The 20,114-nt window shown below is 42.0% G+C and overlaps 2 protein-coding genes across 2 annotated transcripts in view; one reads left to right on the top strand and one right to left on the bottom strand.

The window, feature by feature from the left end:
• The window catches only part of syn3 (synapsin III), a 106,879-nt gene that overhangs the window by 34,966 nt on the left and 51,799 nt on the right, over window positions 1-20,114 (bottom strand). The window lies entirely within an intron of this gene.
• On the top strand, window positions 1,852-19,768 carry LOC111225047 (metalloproteinase inhibitor 3-like). Its single transcript, XM_022749795.1, has 5 exons — window positions 1,852-2,185; window positions 11,748-11,830; window positions 13,676-13,787; window positions 15,706-15,827; window positions 17,915-19,768. The coding sequence occupies exons 1-5, from the start codon at window positions 2,056-2,058 to the stop codon at window positions 18,110-18,112; spliced, it is 645 nt and encodes a 214-aa protein (XP_022605516.1). The 5' UTR covers window positions 1,852-2,055; the 3' UTR covers window positions 18,113-19,768.

Consider the following 20,114-nt stretch of genomic DNA (forward strand, 5'->3'; position numbering starts at 1 on the left):
GTTTAACTACACTTGTCCAGCTGATGTGTTTCCCCTTCTGTTTGCTGGAGATGTTACAACCATCCAACCCAGTCTGGACCTGCAGATTAGACCTTACCTCTGATAAAACATGATGCTGATGATGATGATTCATGTCCTGTCGTTCTAATCTTTTGGACTGAAATGTGTGATTGTATTACACCTGAATGCACCGCTGAACAAACTAGCTTATTTTCTAAGTGATAGTGAAAGGACAAAAACACAATGATGAATTCTTGATGTGGGTCTGAGTCATGGGTGAAAGGTGAATGGAAACTATTATTTTAGTCTAAACATTACATCCTGTTTTGGTGTACGACTGCATTAGCTCAAGTTAATCTTTCTATTTGTAAAACAAAGACAAAATAATTTGATTGAAGTGGCCAATAAATTAAAACTTAATACCAAATTTATGATAAAAGCAGTCACCTTTTCCATCTGTTATTATGAAATTGAACTCACTTTTAAAACAGAAATTGGAAGTATAAGCTTATCAGTGCCGTGCTACATATAAAATAAACCATACAGGCTCTTTGAACTGAGATAACTGTTAATGAAGGCACATTCAGGGTCAGAGTTCCCCAACCTGATTATTTCTGGCTCAGTTATATAACTGTCAGTAGAAGCAAAGTCTTAACATAGCTCCGTCAGTCTGTGCAGATAAGCCTCTGCAGCGATAACGCAGCTCCACTCAGGTCCATGGACACAGTCAGGAAGGATGGAAGAGAGACTTTAATTGGCTAAAGTGACTGACAGTGCCCTGCAAGTGACATGAGTGAAGCCATTTCATAATGAAATCAGGCTAAATGAAGCAGTAAGTGCTGCCACATCCTGTGAGCAGCCACAGGTAGCACCAACATGTCTTAAACATCAAATCTGCTTACACATATAACAACAAATGTCTAATAGAAAACCTAAGCCTTCATTTGCCTTCACCTCCTTCATTGTTGCAGCAGACTGAAGGAATTTGGTAAGTATTACTAATTAAGGGGGCGTCAGGGGGTGGAAAGGATGACTAAGCGAGACTCCTGGGAGGGAAGTGAGAAAGGAGAAAATTTCTTTAACAAATTAAAAGAATAAATCAGCCAATCTTTTGAATTATGTTGCTTGTAGTTAGAAGGAAAATGTGTTTCCAGGGTTTAAAATGTATTACAGCTGACATCATTAGTCAATTAACCAACTAGCTGATTGACAGAAATTTCATTTCATCTGCAACTTTGAATGAATCAATTAATTCTTTAAGTCACTTCATGAGGTTTTACCTTTTTTTTATTTTATTTTTGTTTTGTTTTATGTGAAAGGTAGCATTTGTGTTTTGGATTGTTGCTCAGACAGAACAGACGATCTGAAGATGTGATATTAGGCTTTAGGGAAGTGTGTTGGGTATTTGTCACTATTTTCCAGCATTTTATAGACCAAATAATTAATGGATTATTCAGGAAAATAATTAGCAGATCAATCTATTGTGGAAATATTTGCTAGCTAAAGCTTTAAAAAATATATAATTCTGTACATTCTTTAAGTTTGCTCTGTCAAACCAGTCTCATAAACATTATTCAGTCTTTCTGTTGCTGTCACTTTTCTTCTGTGTAGGGAAATCAAACGCTTTAATGTGTCTGCAGACCTTGGAAATACAGAGTTTTTCTTTTTTTCAGGAAATGAAGACGAAGCAGGGTAAAGTTCCAGTAAGTCATGTCTGTTATTACTGAGGGGCATCGCCGGCCGCTGATTGGCCACCCCGTGCGCGCGCTGCAGAAACGGAGAGGGGCGTGAACGTGGCTCCGGCGCGCTATATGTACGGCTGTGCGTCTGCCCGGGACCAGGGGAGACGCTGAAGCGAGGCGAGAGGCAACAGCGACAAGAAGGAGAGCAGAGACTTGGACATTATACACAGACACGACCACCACCACCACCACCACCACCACCACCAGTACTACTACTACTGCCACTACTACTGCTACTACAGCAGCCGGACCCAGCAGGACTCCATACAGTTTATTCCAGCAGCAGCAGATAGGAGTGGGGAAGTTTGGAGACATGCAGTCAGTGTACCAGCACCTCATCAGCCTGCTGTTTGTCTTCAGCAGCCTGCACGTTCGACAGCTGACGGAGGGCTGCTCGTGCGCTCTGTCGCACCCGCAAGACGCTTTCTGCAACTCCGAGATCGGTGAGTGACGTTTACTGCCTGTGTTCATCTTTAACCTCTGGACCCAGGTGTTGGGATAACAGTGTTGCCCGTCCGTCAGGGAGGACTGACACGAGATCAGTACTCAGGTTATAGCCAAATCTCTCTATGAGTTGAGCCAGTTTGAAACATAATAAATACCGGTTCAGATCTTCTGTTTACATGTGTAAATGTCAGAATACAGTTATAATTTACTATGGTTATCTCCAGAGCACAAATACTAAGAGTCAGGTGTTCTTTTCTCTATGTAACATAAATATCTTGTAAGATAACAAACTCAGTGTTTGGTCAGAGAAGGTCAACACTGATGTTGGTTAAATTGACATTTCTTTGATTTTTATCTTCAAATGACTCAAACTGTTGAAGCGGTTTGAGAATCACCTGCATATTAATTTGATTCACGTCATAGTGAGTCTGTTTAAATGTGGGAAACACTCAGTGTAGTGCAGAGTTGTGGCTGTAGAGCAAGGTGAGGTCTCACTGGTCAGTGAAGCATGTCACCTTTAGTCACCTCCACAACCTCTTTACCCTCTGATCATCAGGTTCTCTCTCTGTGGATTAATAACTCGGCATGGTACAACGTTGAGCTTTTGCCTGTGATGCCTTTTAATATGGCACAACACTTTCAACTTCCTAAAACTCCATGAATGAGCAAGTCGTGTGAATTGACACCAGTTGATAATATGATCCACTCTCAGCGTAGATGTTTGAAATTCTGTGTATTTCTCTGTCTTTTCTGTCTAGTTTTTCTCTGTCAGACAGCCACCTGGCTGTAACTCTGATATGCCCAGTCTTCACTTAGCTTGTTTTACTGCCTGCTTATGTTTTTTGTCTGACTCCCTAGAATAATATGAGCTGGGGATCTGGATCAGGCTGGAACGTGAAGCTCAACCTGACCTGTGTATTTAGATAACACTGGAAAAAACCTGAAGATTATGTGATCTGTGAGCAGGGGGGGGGGTTCTTAGGTTTCAGGGGGTTTTGGGTTGAAGTGTGGACAGGAGGGCAGAGAGAGGGAACTTTGTGTGGGGTAACAGCAGAGGAACACACACACACACACACGCTCTCATTTGCAAAGGCAGCAGATACGAGTGTTTTTCAGTGCAGCTGATATTTTGCTTCAGTAACATTTGACCCAAAAATGTGAAACCATCATGCGGCTCTCTAAAGCCAGAACACATAATCGAACAATAATCTCTCAGTCTACACTGAACACACACACGCACGCACGCACGCACGCACGCACGCACGCACGCACGCACGCACACACACACACACTGCAGCAGGCATGTGTGTAGCCCATGTGTTCGCCCTGTCATCCAGTGTCAACTAATGTGATACAAGGGAAGTCCTAGTTTCTGCAGCGACACCCCCCCCCCCCCCGCCCCACCACCACACACAGATCAGTCACTTTTAATCATGTTGTATTAACTACTCTTCACCACTAGAGGCTGATAGTGATAAATGCCTTAAGACTTTATGTTAAATACAAAACCACAACTAGAAATATTTTTTTGTAGTTTTTGTTCAAATTTAATTCCTCAGATGGAAAACTGAGACCAATCTCATCTCTGCGGTAAATATGAAACTACAGTCAGTCAGCTTAGCTTAGCATAAAGACGGGAAATGGGGGAAAAAAATTCTCGGCAAGAAAGTGAATAAGTGTATTTCCCAAAATCTTAAACTGTTCCTTTAATTATGTCCTCATATCGTATGAAAGCACAAATGTAAACCCTTAATAAACAATAATGTAGCTTGAATATATCTCAGCAGTCTTGTCCCATCATCCTTCCATGACATAAAACCTATCAAACTGGTCTCCAGTTTGATTTACAGTTGTCAACTATCACTTCGTCACAGGAAATACTTAACATAACGGACACAACAAGCCTTTAACATGTCATTTAATTAGCAGTGTCCAGTTTCAAGGACACAATGAGCACATCTTTGAAGGTGTAAGTTACTTCTTTTACTTTTGGGAATCCTTTGCAGAGCTTCAGAGAGGAGTAGGTGCAGGTTTAGACCTTCACAGGACGGAGGAAGCCCCTAAAGCAGGACCCAGATATTCTGACTTTAAGGACCCAAAGCGGCCTCTCTGTGTCTCTCAGTAACCCCTGATCACTAGTCCTGCGAGTGCGTCTTCAGCCAAGTGACCCGGTTGGACTGGGTGAAAATGCCGCTTGCACAAACACTCATGCGATGCATTTCATAGTCCTTCAGATCTTCAGATAGCTCATGGCGTTGGCACCCACAGTGTAAAATCTGGGACTGACTTCAATGGGCGCAGTGATCAGTTGTGAGCCCCATAAATCCCATTTCCAAGGTCTCGGCTTAGCTCGAAGTGTGCTTTGAATGCTTGCGGCCCCTCTTATACCTCAGAAACACTTCTACAGCAGCAGCTGGATGCACAAAGGTCACCGCCAGCAACAGTCTTTAACCTGAGTCAGATTTAGTCTTATTGCACATTAAGTTAGGATAATCATGAATTCTGTACTTTTTAAAAACTGGCTTTAACAAAGTCCGGATTTTACATAGGAAGCCCAAACAGTTTGATATGATCCAGCCTTAGCGGTTACACTTCCCCGCGTCGTCAGGCTGATGCTATCCTTCACATGTTAAACCTCAGGTGTCACAAATGTGTTAAAAATCTCATTCATTCTTTAATTTAAGGTCTTTTTCTACCTTAAAGCTGCACTTCTGCGTGTGTCGCTGAGCCCAGATAGAGCATGAGGATGTGGAAAACAAAAAAGGATGGGGTTGAAAAGCTAAAGCGGCGAGGGAGAAACCCTTTAATTCTCACCGTCGACATCAAAGGCGACAGGCCTGAATCTTCCCATTTAAAACCCGTTGTCGAGTTCAAAGTGTTTAGCCCGTGTTTTCTTGGCCCTGACCCATAATCACCCGCAGGCATTACACTGGATGAATCACAATGAGGTTCAAGGGGTTGGAAAATGGACTGGAGTCTGTCTCTCTTTATTTAAGACATTTAAATTTGAATATTTAAGTGTGAAAGTGCTTTGAGAACAGACAGCTGTAGTTTCTAGTTAACGCTAAGAGATCTGGGATGGATTTGAGTCATGTTCTTGGTTACCATTTGAGTACATGTTGATTAACTGTCATTTCTGTGTGAACTCCTCCACAGTAAACTCTGTTCTGATCAAGTTAGACCTATCCTATCAGTTTTCCCTGACACATACCTGAGCACCAGGCACTGCTTTCTCGTGCAGGCTGCTATTAGGCATCTGGGTTAAAGCAGCTCATTCACAAGGGGAAATGAGCAGCGCTTGTTTTTCCAAAGCTCTTCGAAGGCAAGATTAGAGGCCCTGCAGTAAACTTTGAGCTTGAGATTTAATATCGCCCCAGAACGACGCTTGTTCCCAAGCGCTCGGGGTGACAGGAGCAAACCTTTACTACTTGCACCGTGAACCAGGTCAGTTGCTGAGGATTAGTTTGATATGTTTCTGCTTGGTTTGGGATTGAGGATCAGGCCATTGAGAGAAACGGGTCCTGTCCTGCCGTGGGTGTTTTGTTGCGCATAGAGGAGCTTTGTCAAACGAGCGCAGCACAGCAGGTTTAGAGCAATGCATGGCCTTCAGCTCTGTGGCGGTGCTCTCCTGGTACCAATACATCCGCCTCCTCCTATTAATGAGTTATGTAGTCCAATCAGTACTCCCTCTGTCAGCCGCTCTCTCGCTGCTCATGTGCAGGTCAGCAGGTGACTGATGACAACCTGAGCAAAGCCAGGACTCCTGTTACCAGATGCATTATGTAAGCTTGGATCAGATATCTTTAGTTTTCCTAAAAGTGAGTTAAAATATGATGAGATGTCAAAGGGTCTGGATTCTGTTCAAGCTCTGGATGTTTGTCCCCTGAGCCAGGCGGATCAGATCTCCAACCCATCCCTCCCCTCTCTGATGACCACACAGCCGCTACGGGATTCACTGTTTTAAACAGGAGGCCAGCACAGGGGCGATGGACAACTGCCCAGCACACACTCATGAAAATACAATGACTAATAAACTACAAACCAATGATTTAATCGCCTTCAGCTTTTAATTGTGTTTTTGAGTAGTCTATGACTGTACAACAAAAGTAAGAGAATATATCTTTTATCTATGGTGGCCTGTAATTGTCAAAAACTCTAGTCAGCTGTTTACAATAGCATTAATAGAGAGCGGTACATTTGAATAATCCGAGCAGAAATCCTACCACAGACGGTGATTTCGTTCGTTACCAATGATATTTACGCAGGTAGTGAGCATGAGACACAGCAGAGTGAGTGAGGAAGACAAAGATATAAAGAGAAAGAAATGAAAAGGAGGCACAAAGGAAGCACAGATAACGCTGGGCTAACCCACAGAGCCTCAGGTGTTGGTTGTGCATTCATGTACACTCACTAATTAGAACACAAGGTTTCCTGTGAAGCAATTTATTGTAAATACTTTGGTCAAAGCCTACTAAAGGCACCAATTTTGGCTTTGACAAGTGGCGTTTTTGAGGTCAGCTAGCATGACACTTGAACTTAAATGAGTAGTTGGTTAAAGGTTCCCATGCCTCAGTCCAACAGAAACATCGAGTGGAAAGAAAATTTGTCGTCTTGTTGAAAACTGAAAAAGAAGTCTTATCAGTTTTTTCAATCACCACATCAGAAATGGTGACTGAACTCTATCTACGGCCTTACTTGGTCTGGAATGACCAGTAGCTTATGGTGGCTACTTCTAGCTCACATTAGCAACCTTTAGCTACATATTTGTGTGACTGATATTACTGAGTCAGTTTGCTAACCTTATTAATTTGTCTCTAGTTGGTGTACTTCTACACTGCAACATATTCATTGTTTGTCACTTGGTCATTTTAAATCTGTTTTGTTAAAATCTTATGGTCAATGTAAATCAATCAGTGATATGAACACTGTTGTATTTGACTCAAAACGCTCCCTGTTGTGCCACAATCAGACCACCACAATATCAGATATAGTGATGAGAACTGGCTTCATGCTTCATTAGCTGCCTTTGCATTTCACCAACAGTAAGTGGACGTTATGGACTTTGAGCTCCGGCATTTTCCATCTGACACAAAGCTCTACAGCAGGGATTCAGTTTCAGTGTTTATTTTTGAGCGTGGTAGTGTGTCGTCCTGAGAATTCCTCTTCCTCCCACTCGCCTCCTCAAACTTGGACCACTTTCTGCATACTAAAATCACCGTCACTCGCCTTGTGCCTCGCTTTCTTCCTCTCCCTCACAAACACAGACACACACACACACACACACACACACACACACACACACACACACACACACACACACACACAGACACACACACACAAAAATGAGTCACCTTATTCTTGTCATGCCTGCAGTTTGCCACATTGTACGTAGGCTGAAATAAATGTTTGACTAAATTACATGCTCACCTTAAGATTTAGCATTTGCATTCATGCTTGTGTAATCCCCTGCTTTAGGCGAGATATACTGAGGGAAAAATGGATTCACTTCTTCTCTTTTGTTAGACCCTGGTTACCTCTCTTATTACGAAAAGCCTCCCACTCTTGAAAATATATGTCAGATCCTCTGCAGAAGATGAATCCTTGTGCGTCACAGCACCAGCCTGTAATTCCTCATGTTTAGCAAAGGAAGAGGGACTCTTACATTACAGTATAAAGTAGCTGACAGACAACTGTATTAACTTCTGGGTTATTGACCGGGCCACATGACGCATATATTACCTTCACTGTTAACATTTAGCCAGATTGTAAAAGGCTTAAAGTCTATATGTATATACAGACTATCCTTGCTGTTTCTTTTAACTTTTGTTCTTATTTGGTTAAAAGCAAACTAAGCAACAATGATGTAAAAAAAAAAAAAACTAATAGGAACAGAAGTACTGTTAGCTAGGCTACCTAGGTTCCATTGTGCAGGTAGAGGTTAGTTAGCCTAGTTTGCAAACTTACACTTTCTGAACTTATGATCTTCCCAAACACTGAATGCTCTAAAGAGATAGATGGCTGAGAGCTATGGTACTGGTTGATAGCTGTTGCTATATGAGCTTGTTGAAAAGAGGGAAATATAAGGTCTTGTACCAATGGTCATAGGCTTTCCTGACTTTGTGAGGAGTTTCCAAATTTCAGTTCAATTTTACAATATATAGTATCTGAATTGGCCCTGCCATATTAAAGGTCCCATAATGTTTAAAGGTAGATGTCCATGTGTTGTTTGATTATAAAGCAGGTCTAGGTTCTATATTAACACTATGAAAGTATCAAAGCGCTCAGTCCACAGAGAAATGCACACAGCCTGTATTCAGAAACTGAGCCTTAAAACGAGCCATCAAAACTTCTGTAACTTAGTGATGTCACAACTATACAGTCGCTGCCCTCAGCTATGCCCCAAGCCCCACCCACCTGGACCCACCATCCAACAGAGCTTCTCTTCTGATTGGCTCACAGATCTATTGTTACTAGAGCTCCAGAGAGAAGCCTGAGAGAGGAAATGTAAAACTACACTGAGATGGTTTTTGGTTCTTAAAACCACAAATATATCTTCTTATGGATCAACACTAACTATTATAGTTGTGTAAATTAGGTTATTAATCAGTATGATAAATATACAAAAGTTGTATGTCACCATACAAATGGTATTGTGAAGTACCAAACAGTTCCAGCAGTGTCAAACTGATGAATTTTTTTCTGTATTAATATGTAAATTTATGTAACAAGACCCTGCAAAAATGTGTTTGAATTATAATCTCTGTAGAAAATCCTGTGGTGTGAAAGCTTAAAGCAGAAATTGGTGAACATAAATCCATATGAGAAGTGGACACACACACATGTACTTGTACAGGTAGTTTAAGTACACGTTCTACGTACAGAGGAGTTTAGAAGGTAGAATAAACTGAAGAAACAAGAGTCCATAGTTGTGTGTCCATAGTTAGTTGTACCAAGGTGATCTGAGATCACATTATTAAACTGGGTTAAATAAACACTTGTAATGTGACTTTTTGACGTGAGCAGGCAGCCATGTGGTTGTATGTAAATATAACTGCTGAATGAAGAGGAGGCCAAGGGGTCACTGTGGGGGAATGACACAAATCCTCTGTCTCCGGAACAGCTGAGGCCCTTCACACATTCCTCTGGGTGATGGCACCATCACTGGCCAATTAGTGGCTGCCGTCCAACAAGAGGGGTCCTATCTGGATGTACTTCAGTTAAATCAGCTGACCTGTGGCCCTTCAAACATGAATATTTGTTTCTCCTGAGGGCTGGTTTTGAGGTCAGGGCAGAGTAGGAAACTATGTTTTGGGGTGACACTTTCAAATAAGGGCAGAAGTGTATTTAGCAGAGCATTTAAAGTATCTTGCTATGTCCACACATTCCTTTGTAAATTTGCCCCAGTTCCTCTGTAACTGCATCGGCAAAAATCTGTCAAACAGCATTTGGGTACATTTAGCAAAGGTCTATCAGGTAATAGTGCTCTTGGGCTTATATTAACAGAGATGACAGATTAATGGATCGAATATTCTGCAGCAAGTTATTGTGAAAGGTCAGAAAGGGGAGGGCAGGCAGGGAGGCAGTACAGGACATTAATACCAAAAGGACTGTGTTACTTCATGTGCAGTTTGAAAGCTTTTTCCATTTTGAAGTTCTCTAGTGCTGCATTTCAAATGGAGGATTGAGGCTCAAAAGCAGCATTTACCATGGGAACATTACTGAAAAACTGTAGTTTAAATTTGAATATATTAATATAAAACCCACGTTGCCTAATCCTAAACTACATGGTAGTTTTGACGTTCCTCTCCCTTTCAGTGCCTAAGCTTTTTTTTTCCAGTGAAAAGCTAATGTGGACTCACAGTTATTGGATTGGACAGATTACTACAGATAGAACAAGAACACCAGTGAAACATGAGTTATTAATACATACGACAGGGATTTTAGCCATGCTAATGGTGAAGCTCTAGGCATGGATGTTGTCCAGTCAGGCCATTGCTTTGGTTCAAACTGAAATATCTTAACTACTACTCCATAGATTACCACTGAAAATATTACAAATATCCATGGTCCCCAGAGGTTAAACCCCAATGACTGGTGATCTCCTGACCTTTCATCTAGCACTGCCATCAGGTCTAAATTTCAATTTGTCTAATATAGCTGCACTTTATGTTCAGTGCTAATTAGCTAACATTTGTTTGCTAACATGCTTAACTAAGATGGTGATCATGGTAAACATTACCAGCTAAACAATGGGCATGTTAGCATTGTCATTGTGAGCATGTTAGCATTTAGCACAAAGTACCACTATACCTAAGTACAGCCTGAGGGAGCTGCTAGCACTTTGCACTTCTATTCCTGACAAATAGTGAGCACTGTATTCTCTCAGTAAGCTGCCGGATGGCCACATCTCTTTAATTTCTCCACCCTGGTTAAAAATAAGAATTTGGGGATTATATTTAGAATTTCAGGGTCTTCATGTCCAAAATAAAGTTGTGGTCACCCCTTTTGGGTGGTCATGCTGTAACTGCTTCCTGTTTGAGTTTTATCTTTATGCCCATTTCCATTTGCCTGTACAGGACAGCTAGACAAATACAGACCAAACAGAAGATGCCACACTCTCTCTCCAGGTGAAAAGAATGAAAGGCTTCTCATTTTTTTTTTCCTTTCTGGGGGAATGTTAGCCCCCAAAGAATGTGGGAAGGAAATTCCACCAGGAGAAGATAACAAACACAGCCAGTGTTAGTTGTGTCTGTGGCTGGTTGGCTGTGGGCAGCAGGTGAACTTCACAGAAGATTGACTGCTTATGCAGGGCCCGCAGGTCTGGTTAGACTCTATTCACTGACTCAAATTATCACTCGTTTCTCCCCGCTGCTGGCTTTCCACAATAAGCCCCCTTACTCCACCATGAGTGAAAGCAAACAAATCAAAGTCACCACCGAGCATTTTCACCTCACCAGCGTTTACATGAGGGCCCTGCACGCAGATAAGATCTTTTTTAAGCCCCGATCCTAATATAGAGGGACGCCTGTTAAAACAGAGGAGACACACTGCACCTTTTTCCTTCGAACAACTTCATTCTGGTGTTTTTTCAATGAGCAGAAAACTGACTAGAGTCACGTTTTTCCAACTCTGATGTGAATATTAAACCTACAAAATCCAAACCAAGCTATAAAAACTGAACGTGAAGTTTCCTGCGATTGTTTCATCTTGGAGCAGATATGAGCAGCCGTCCACAACAATCTTGATTTTCAATGGTACAGATGAGGCCTCTTATTCTTTTCCTCACATTTGTGTATCAAACTCAAAAGGGCCTTTAGTGTTTTTTTTCCCCATTGACCCTCCTTGGCAAACAGCAGCAATGCAGAAAATCAGATAAACGGATTAACTGTGGTGCCAACCTGGTGCTGAAATGGTATTTATCAGGGGGGTTTGCTAATGCTTACTACTGGCCTAGGCAGCGTGTTATTTGTTGGTTTGGAGAGGAAAGCTCAGGGATATGTGTTAAAGGTATGTGACAGTTTGTTCTGCGGTTGACCCGTCTGTCTCCTCTCTTCACAGTGATCCGAGCTAAAGTGGTGGGGAAGAAGCTCCTGAGGGATGGGCCTTTTGGAACGATGCGCTACACAGTCAAGCAAATGAAGGTGAGAGCGCCAATCCTCACGCAAGACACTGAATCTATTTCAGCTTTAAATGAAATGTACGACATGTAAGGAAACATATTTACTCCCTTGCTTACCGAGAGTTAGAGAAGAAGATGGATACCAATAACACTCATGTCTGTTAGCTACTTATGAAGCAAGAGCTAGTGAGGGTATACAAACAATAAATAACTTAAGTAATTCAAAAAATAAGTAATTTAGAGGTGCTATGGATGAATTTTTTTAACCTGACAGAGCCAGGTGAGCTGTCTCCCCCTCTGCAGGTCTTTATACTAAACTAAGATACTTGCCCCCCTGGCTCTAGCTCCACACGTCACACACAGACATGAGAGTGGTATCAATCAAACAAGTGTAGCCTACAAAATGTAGAGCTATTCTTTTGGCTCTAATACAGTAGAGGGATTAAGAGAAGGCAGTGGGTTTGTATTAGATGGAACTTAACAAGTTTTAACTTTTTGTGCTTAAAGCTCCCACTGCCATTTTGGGATGCCATGTTTTTCATGCTCTGTGCACATGAAAAACATGGGATGTTGTTCGTTTTTGATTAATCACACTAATCCAAGTGATCATCACTTGACAGGAAGCAATGAAGAAACGCTGCTGTTATTGGAGGAATGAACATGCTTGTCAATTGGATTTGTTAGCTTGTTAGTTACCTTGGCTAACTTTATTTTGGTTTGGTTTTTATAATTGCTTGTATTTGATTTTATTTCTGAAAAGTGATTGAACATGTTCAGGTAGAGTTGCTACGTCATAACCCATGATTCTGACATTAACATTAAATTAGAAACCAACTTATTTTTACTCTGCGGTCTCCTATCTGAAAGTGCGGGCAAATAAAATCTCACATCTCAGATGTTGCAGAAACCCTTTAGCTGCTGTCTATCCATCCCCTCAGCCACCGCGCGATAGGTGAAAAGCAGTTCGGTATACTCAGCCTGAGAGCCCATTCTTCACTTCCTCTATATTCTTACATAACGCTGCATATTTCTGACAGATGCTGACATGGGCCCGCTGCTCAGACAGGAGCCAGGCCGGAGGATTAGCAGGCTTACAGGCATTACAGCTCAAACAAACTCTGTGCTCCGAGTGTAAACACTTCAACACAGTCATGCACCGCATCAATACAATCCCAATTTGAAATAAAGGCATTAAGTGGCCTCTTGTTCGTGAAGCACACCAATCATCACTGTAAGGATTATCCTCAGGAGTTAGATGTGACCTTTGTACCTCTTGGGTTATTTGTTTGATTTGCAGTCTGATGGTTTATACTGGAAACAGTGGTTTTCCTTGTGGGGGCTGACAAAGAATACAATTCCCTCCAAATTTCAACAAATCCTATGAGACAAATGCCTTTGGCTTTCCCAAACCTCCACAGTTTTCGGCTTAAGTAACAGTTTGTTCTGCTTTTCTGGGAGCGACGCGTCTAAACAGGGATTTCCTGTTGTTCCCAGACAAATAAATTACACTGAAAAAAACAACAGTTCTCAGGGCAAATTGAAAAGACTTCTGGCTTTGCATACCTGAGCTGACAAGAAGGAGCTGAAGTCCATGGTCTAGCAATGACCTTGCCCAAACAGCATCAAAGTCGAAGCACATTACACAACGTAATCATGTTATCTATGATTTAGTTAAGGGCAGAGTCTAATACCCTTTCTCCCTCGAGGCATTCCTTCAGGAATGTCATCTGATAAAGTCAGCGCACTGTTTTCATTTCTCATTATTTATGTGTGAGGTTGAGTTAAGGGTGCAGTGCCAGGGTGAGGGTGGGGGGCACGTTTATTTCTTTCAGGTCCTAACTCCATTTTTGGTTCTCATGTCTTACAGATGTACAAAGGATTCGACAAAGTCCAGCACGTGCAGCACATTTACACAAGCGCCTCTGAGAGTTCGTGCGGCGTCAAGTTTGACATCAACAAGTACCAATACCTGATCACAGGTAAGCTGACGGTCTTTGTTTTTCATCAGAGTTCATTTACATAAATCCCTTGGAGTTTGAAAGATGTGGACATTTACCCTGCAGGGAGGGTTTAACTGCTTAATGGGAAGGGTGGGATCCCTTGTTTTTGGAGCTTGACCCATTCCGGACTAAAAGTCAGAATATATCGGCCTCTGCTGCTCCAGCTTAATACTAAATAACTGTTCCCCTTTGTGGATCCACCACATCTTATTTTGAAAAGCCAACTGCAAATGTAACTTTTATCTCCAAGATAAAAAAATAATTTTAGTCAGAGAGATGCTGAACGCTTCTCCGAGTCTTGCATTACGTATTGTTGTAGGTGTAACCTTCTCTCCCCCTGCTCCCCTCCTCCCCAAGGAGTTCTTCACTTGTCCTGTGACACAAACTTTCCCACTATTTATAACCTACCATTTGCCACTGTGCAAAGAGGCAAAGCAGGGGCCTTTAAATAAAAAAAAAAAAAAAAAACTTGCCCTCATTTCCCTCAGCTTCCCCAGCCCCAAACAGCAGAAAGCAGTTTTTTTCTCCCTCACAGCTTGTAATTAACAGCCAGCAGGAAGCGACTGGCGTTTTCCAGCAGAAGCATTTTATGAGTTGCTATTTCCAACAGAGGTGCAGTTTACTTTGGACCCTGCGGTGCTGTCGCTAAGTCCCGACCTGTAAATACTGCAACTACACCCCACAGCCCAAGCGTACGAGCCGGCGTTGCCAAGCAGCCACGGCTATGTTAGGAAAAGGAGGGGCCTTTAAAAAAAAAAAAAAAAAAAAAAACTTGCACTCATTCCCCTCAGCTTCTCCAGCCACAAACAGCAGAAAGCAGTTTTTTTCTCCCTCACAGCTTGTAATTAACAGCCAGCAGGAAGCGACTGGCGTTTTCCAGCAGAAGCATTTTATGAGTTGCTATTTCCAACAGAGGTGCAGTTTACTTTGGACCCTGCGGTGCTGTCGCTAAGTCCCGACCTGTAAATACTGCAACTACACCCCACAGCCCAAGCGTACGAGCCGGCGTTGCCAAGCAGCCACGGCTATGTTTACGCAGCCCGGGTGCCAGTGACATCACCCACGTCTTTCGCTGCTCTCAGGGCGTCTATAATAAGTCCTGCATATGATCAGGACTGCATTAGGAGCAATTTAAAAACACCGGGGCCTGTGAAATGAGCTCCTCGAGTCTCCTTTGATCAAGCTCTGAGTGCTGCAGCCATGATTAGTATTTTAGGAGCATGTCACACACTCAACACCATGTAATAAGCCTGCAAGTGACTCCAGTAATCCCAGTGCGGGGATGTGGGCTGAAAGGGAGGGTTGGTGAGCACATCGAAGAAACACATATTTGTGAGCTGTCAAATTCCTGCGTGGTGACAACACAGTAAAGGAGACACATGGTGACAAATCATGATGTTCCTGAGCGCTCTCGGGCCGTCGTGGTGCACCTGTCTCAGGAGACTGTAAGCCGCAAACCGTTCAGCGCTAAAAATAGACGTCTGCTGACCTTTTAGATATTCAGAAATAGGGGTGTTGGTATAATATGAGCTTACTGACGAGATTGTCTTACCATAAATAAACAAGTGTGTGTTTATATTATCCTATGTTACATATAGAGGATCATGAAATTAGACAAATAATGAAATAGCATGAGTGCAATCATGGTCTCGTTGTTTGGTGCAGGTTCTCATGCTATTATCCACCACTCTGTTCCAGAGTGAAATATCTCAGCAACTACTGGATAGATTGCCACGAAGTTCATGGCAATCACGTTCATGGTCCCCAGAGAATGAATCCTACTCACTCTGTTGATCCCCTGACCTTTTTATACTTGAAAAATGTTTTCAAAGGCAAACGTTCTGAAGCTCATACATTCAGCTTCTCAAACGACCGCTTCCCTCGTTTGCTTCCTCAGGTCGAGTGTACAACGACAAGGTCTACACCGGTCTGTGCAACTTCAACGAGCAGTGGGACCGACTCTCATTGGCCCAGAAGAAAGGCATCAACCATCGCTACCAGCTGGGCTGCAACTGCAGGGTGAGTGGAAACCAGTAACCTCTGCCCAGCAAGGACAGGACAGATGAGGGAGGAGGAGGCAGGAAAGGGATCAAGAGAAGGAGGAGCTAGAGTACTCAAAGTAAACCTGAAGCTGCTTACATAAAGTCTGCTCCAGTGTTTATTACTGATAAGAGGAGAAGGGAAAATACTTTAATATTCTCGGTGCCTCTGTATGTGAAGGGTCAACCTAATACAGGCTCATTAATGCTACTGTTTAACCACTAGAAGCCAACAAATTGAGACTAAAAACAGCCTTCATGGTTCGTTGTGCACGGAATGTTGTGCAGTATTATTGACTTTGAATGATGAGCTCATCTTAAGAGCCTAATTTCCACTAATATCCATCATGATGTCCACCAGAGACAGACATGGAGAGAAAACAAGAGTTATTAAGTAACAGCTCTGGAATCGGCTCAAGTCTTCATTCCCAGTTCATGTAGCCTGCCGCTGTGCAGCTGCTGACCCGCCTGGTACAGTCCTACTGTACAGCAGTGTCTTGGACATCTGCTTACACCATCGGCCCCTATCAGTATAAGTGGATTAGCAGAGAGACCTGTTTGTTCCCAGTTCGAGCCAGCGCCTGTAAACTATGTTCAGTGTGCACATGGCAGCAGCCCAGAGGCATCCAGAGAAGGCCATCAATAAACTGAGACGTCAGTGTGAGAGTCCGTATCCACAGGCAGGCATAAACGTCATCACACTTAACTAAACGCACTCGGCCGTCTTCCTCATTCCTCCACAAATGATGATTTACTGCACTGGAAAGCAGGAAGTGTGCCGCTGGGGTTAGAAAATGATTCTCCACAGATCATTAAAACCACTCAAACTAGGAAGTGATGTCGAACATCTCTGAACCGTGGAGGACGGACTCCTCAGGTCTGAATAACAAAAACATCCTAAATGGGAAGTGTGCCCTCTAACTTTCTAATTGAAACTGTTGTTGCATTCATATCCAGATAAGTGCAGCTCTCAGCAGCCGATGACTCCACTCTGCTGTCACTAAACACATGGTTTCCGTTCATCACCTCTCTGAGTAGTGAAGTGGATCTTCCTGTCAGTTCATGCTGCATATTCATCCGTAAAGCTGCTTTTTGTGTGAGCACCTGGATTAGTGACGCACGAAAGAGGCTCAGTTAAATCTAACTGAATCATTAAGAAAGATCAGTGCTTCAGGAAGCCGGCTCATGTTCATTAAACATTTCACAGCAGAGTGTGTACTTACTGGTTTTTTATTAGTTATTTCAATAACTGCCTTTCTACACCTGAGCTATTAATCTGCTGCAGGAAATGACTGAAAGCAAAAGAAGATGAAAAGCAAAAAAGATTTCACATTTCACATTTTAAATGCATGTTTACCATTTACTATTTCACTTCCTTCCCTCAATGATCCAAACTCTTTTGACACATTATAATTCTTCTTCTACGATAATGTCTCATTAAGGTAATTCGACTGCAGAAACTGCTAGACAGTAGACACACTGTTTACTCACGGTTAGCTTCAACAAGAACAGAAGCTCAATATGTGATTCAGGAACATTTAAGGATTGTCCTTCACTTTGGGAAATACACTTATTTGTTTTTTTGCTAGTCTCATGTCTGTATGCTAAATTTGAAGCTAGAGCCAGTGGACCATTAGCTCACTCTAGCGTAAGGACTACGCAGGGGGAAAAAAGACTAACATCTGTCCATAGGTCAACTACCAGCTCACTAGTTAATATGTTAAACAAAGAAGATACAACTTGTTCATAAATATTACTTTGGAGGTGCTAAAGGTGGTTCTTTTTTCGTAAACTCTGGTCACAGCCAGGCTAACTGTTTCCTCGTTTCCAATCATTATGCTAGCTAAGCTAATTGCCTGCTCTAGAATGAAGGTCTGAAGTTCACCAAATGATCATATTAGAGAAACACGTCAAGAAAACAGGGGTGGTACTGCATTTCAAAATATGTGTGTGTATTTTACTAAGGTAAAGTAGATTCAGAAATATTTAGATAAAGAAAACACACTAGTTGTTGCTTGTACACAGTTTTGTTTCCTGCTTCATGGTTTTGCCTCTGTCTGATTGTAGATTAAGGCCTGCCGCTACCTGCCTTGCTTCGTGACCTCAAAGAACGAGTGCCTATGGACGGACATGCTGTCGCACTTCGGCAATTCCGGCTACCAGTCCCGGCACTACTCCTGCATCCAGCAGAAAGAGGGCTATTGCAGCTGGTACCGGGGCATGACCACCCGTGACAAAACCACCATCAATGCCACCGACCCCTGAGCCTGCATGCACCTCGCCTGAAACCCACTGCCGCCTCCCTGACTCCGTCCCTTCCCTGATCACCTCCAGAGTATTTCAGGACTCTTAAAGCTCACTGGCCTGGGAGACTGCCCCCCCTTAGAGGGGCAAAAAAGAGAAAAGAACAAATCCATTACAGTGCCTGTTTCGTAGCACTTCTGACAGAAAACAATACCTTTTTTTTGTTGTACAGATCACCCACTTGAACTCTTTGAAGTTTTTCCAACATTACAATCAAACATCATCCTTGCAGCGCACTGTCTCTTTAGGGTTGAATGGTGTTAAAAAGGTGACACAGACAGAAACTGCCCACTGCTAGCCCATATCTTTTTCCTGTTGTCCCTTAAAACTAAAAGTCATTAGGTATCAGATGAATTTCAATCAGTAAGAAAAAGTAAAACCAGCAATCAACACTATGTAAATCTGAGATATAAAGCTGTTATATTGTCGTTCCTTAACTGCACCTGAGATACAGCATAAGACTCTTGCAGTTCTGCACAACTGCAATAGAGAATATCATTGAGAATACAGATTAAGGGCCAATGTGCAAGGTATGATCCCTGAAAATTATACCTCCTATTTTGGCTTAAAAATAATTTTGAAAATGGTATTGTTTCACAGTGAAGTATATCGATTATGTTCAGTTTTTACTGTAACGTGTCTTTACGGATGGTAGTGTCTGCTTTCCTGAGTGTTTGTGGTGTAACGTATTTTGCAGTTACATCACAAACAGGACTCTTTCTGTTGAACACTGATGTATATCAGCATCTGTCTGTTACAGTGACAACACAGGGAAGAGCTAATTTCCTTCAGAGATGGTGATATTTTATCGTTTGCTGTATATATATGTAAGCTACAGAAATGAACTATCAACTCAGCTGAAACCTCTGTAATACATTTATTTATATGTTAAATGGGTTACGCATTAACCATGTGGTATATCTGCAAAAAATATATATAATGACAGGCCAAAACTACATTGTGACAACCATTGCAGCCTGTGCAATTGTCCAGAATGAAGGACCAGCATCTGCAAGTTATATATTATGGTACTTTTTTTTTGCTGGATTATATTTCCCCTGACTGGTACTCTTCACCAATCCAATGAAAGTACAGTATAAGCAGAGGTTTCAGAAAATGATTTATTTTGTAAGTGTATATTCAGTCTTTTTGTATTTAACTATTTGAAATGGACATTATATGAAAAGTAACAATATTGTCACTAAATTCATTCTTCTTCACCTGCACCCACCTGGGAGGGGGTTCCTTATGTTTTCCCTGTGCCGTACCTTCAGTCCATTCCATTAACAGACACAGATTTGCCTCAGAAGGAGTAACAGCCCCTTCATCACTCACATAAAATAACACTGCATTGCTAACGCAACTATTTAGTAAACAAACACATGGCTTTGACCATGTTGGTTGTTTTCAAAAGTGTAGTTTGACATTTAGGGAAATATTCTTATTTGCTTTCCTGCTACAGCCAGTTAGCTTAGCTAACAGCTAAGGTAATATACACAGGAAACCAGTGGCCTAGTTCTGTTCAGTGGTAATAATATCTGCATACTAGCACCTCTAAAGCTCACTAATTATCACATTATGTCTCTTTTATTTAATTTGTACAAATACCAAAGTGTAAAAATGACAAATTAAGATGCTAGAGGAGGTTATGTGCTGGACTATTTCTAAGCTAGCGCACTGACTTCTTGTTGTTTTTCTAGTTGTTTTTACACATTTTTGCATGTTTTTTCTGAATGTATTCATTAGTGAGCTTAAAAGGTGCTGGAGGGCAGATATTTACCCCTTGAACAGAGCAAAGCTACCTGTTGCCCCTAGTTTCCAGTCTATGCTAAACTAAGCTAGCCGGCTGCTGGCTTTAGCTCCGTATCTAACACATACGAGGGTCGTATCAATCTCTTCATCTAACTCTTGGCAAGAAAGTGAATACGAGCGTTTCCCAAAATGTCTAACTATTCATTTAAGA

This window comes from Seriola dumerili, unplaced genomic scaffold, assembly GCF_002260705.1.
Source record: "Seriola dumerili isolate Sdu_G_001 unplaced genomic scaffold, Sdu_1.0 BDQW01000138.1, whole genome shotgun sequence".
In the NCBI taxonomy this organism is placed as follows: domain Eukaryota; kingdom Metazoa; phylum Chordata; class Actinopteri; order Carangiformes; family Carangidae; genus Seriola; species Seriola dumerili.

What these genes read in the sequence shown, in the direction of transcription:
- LOC111225047 (XM_022749795.1), top strand. Translation starts at nt 2,056, where the DNA reads ATGCAGTCAGTGTACCAGCACCTCATCAGCCTGCTGTTTGTCTTCAGC. An exon ending in TTTCTGCAACTCCGAGATCG is followed by an intron (nt 2,186 to 11,747) that starts GTGAGTGACGTT and finishes CTCTCTTCACAG; the next exon opens with TGATCCGAGCTAAAGTGGTG. An exon ending in GTACCAATACCTGATCACAG is followed by an intron (nt 13,788 to 15,705) that starts GTAAGCTGACGG and finishes TTGCTTCCTCAG; the next exon opens with GTCGAGTGTACAACGACAAG.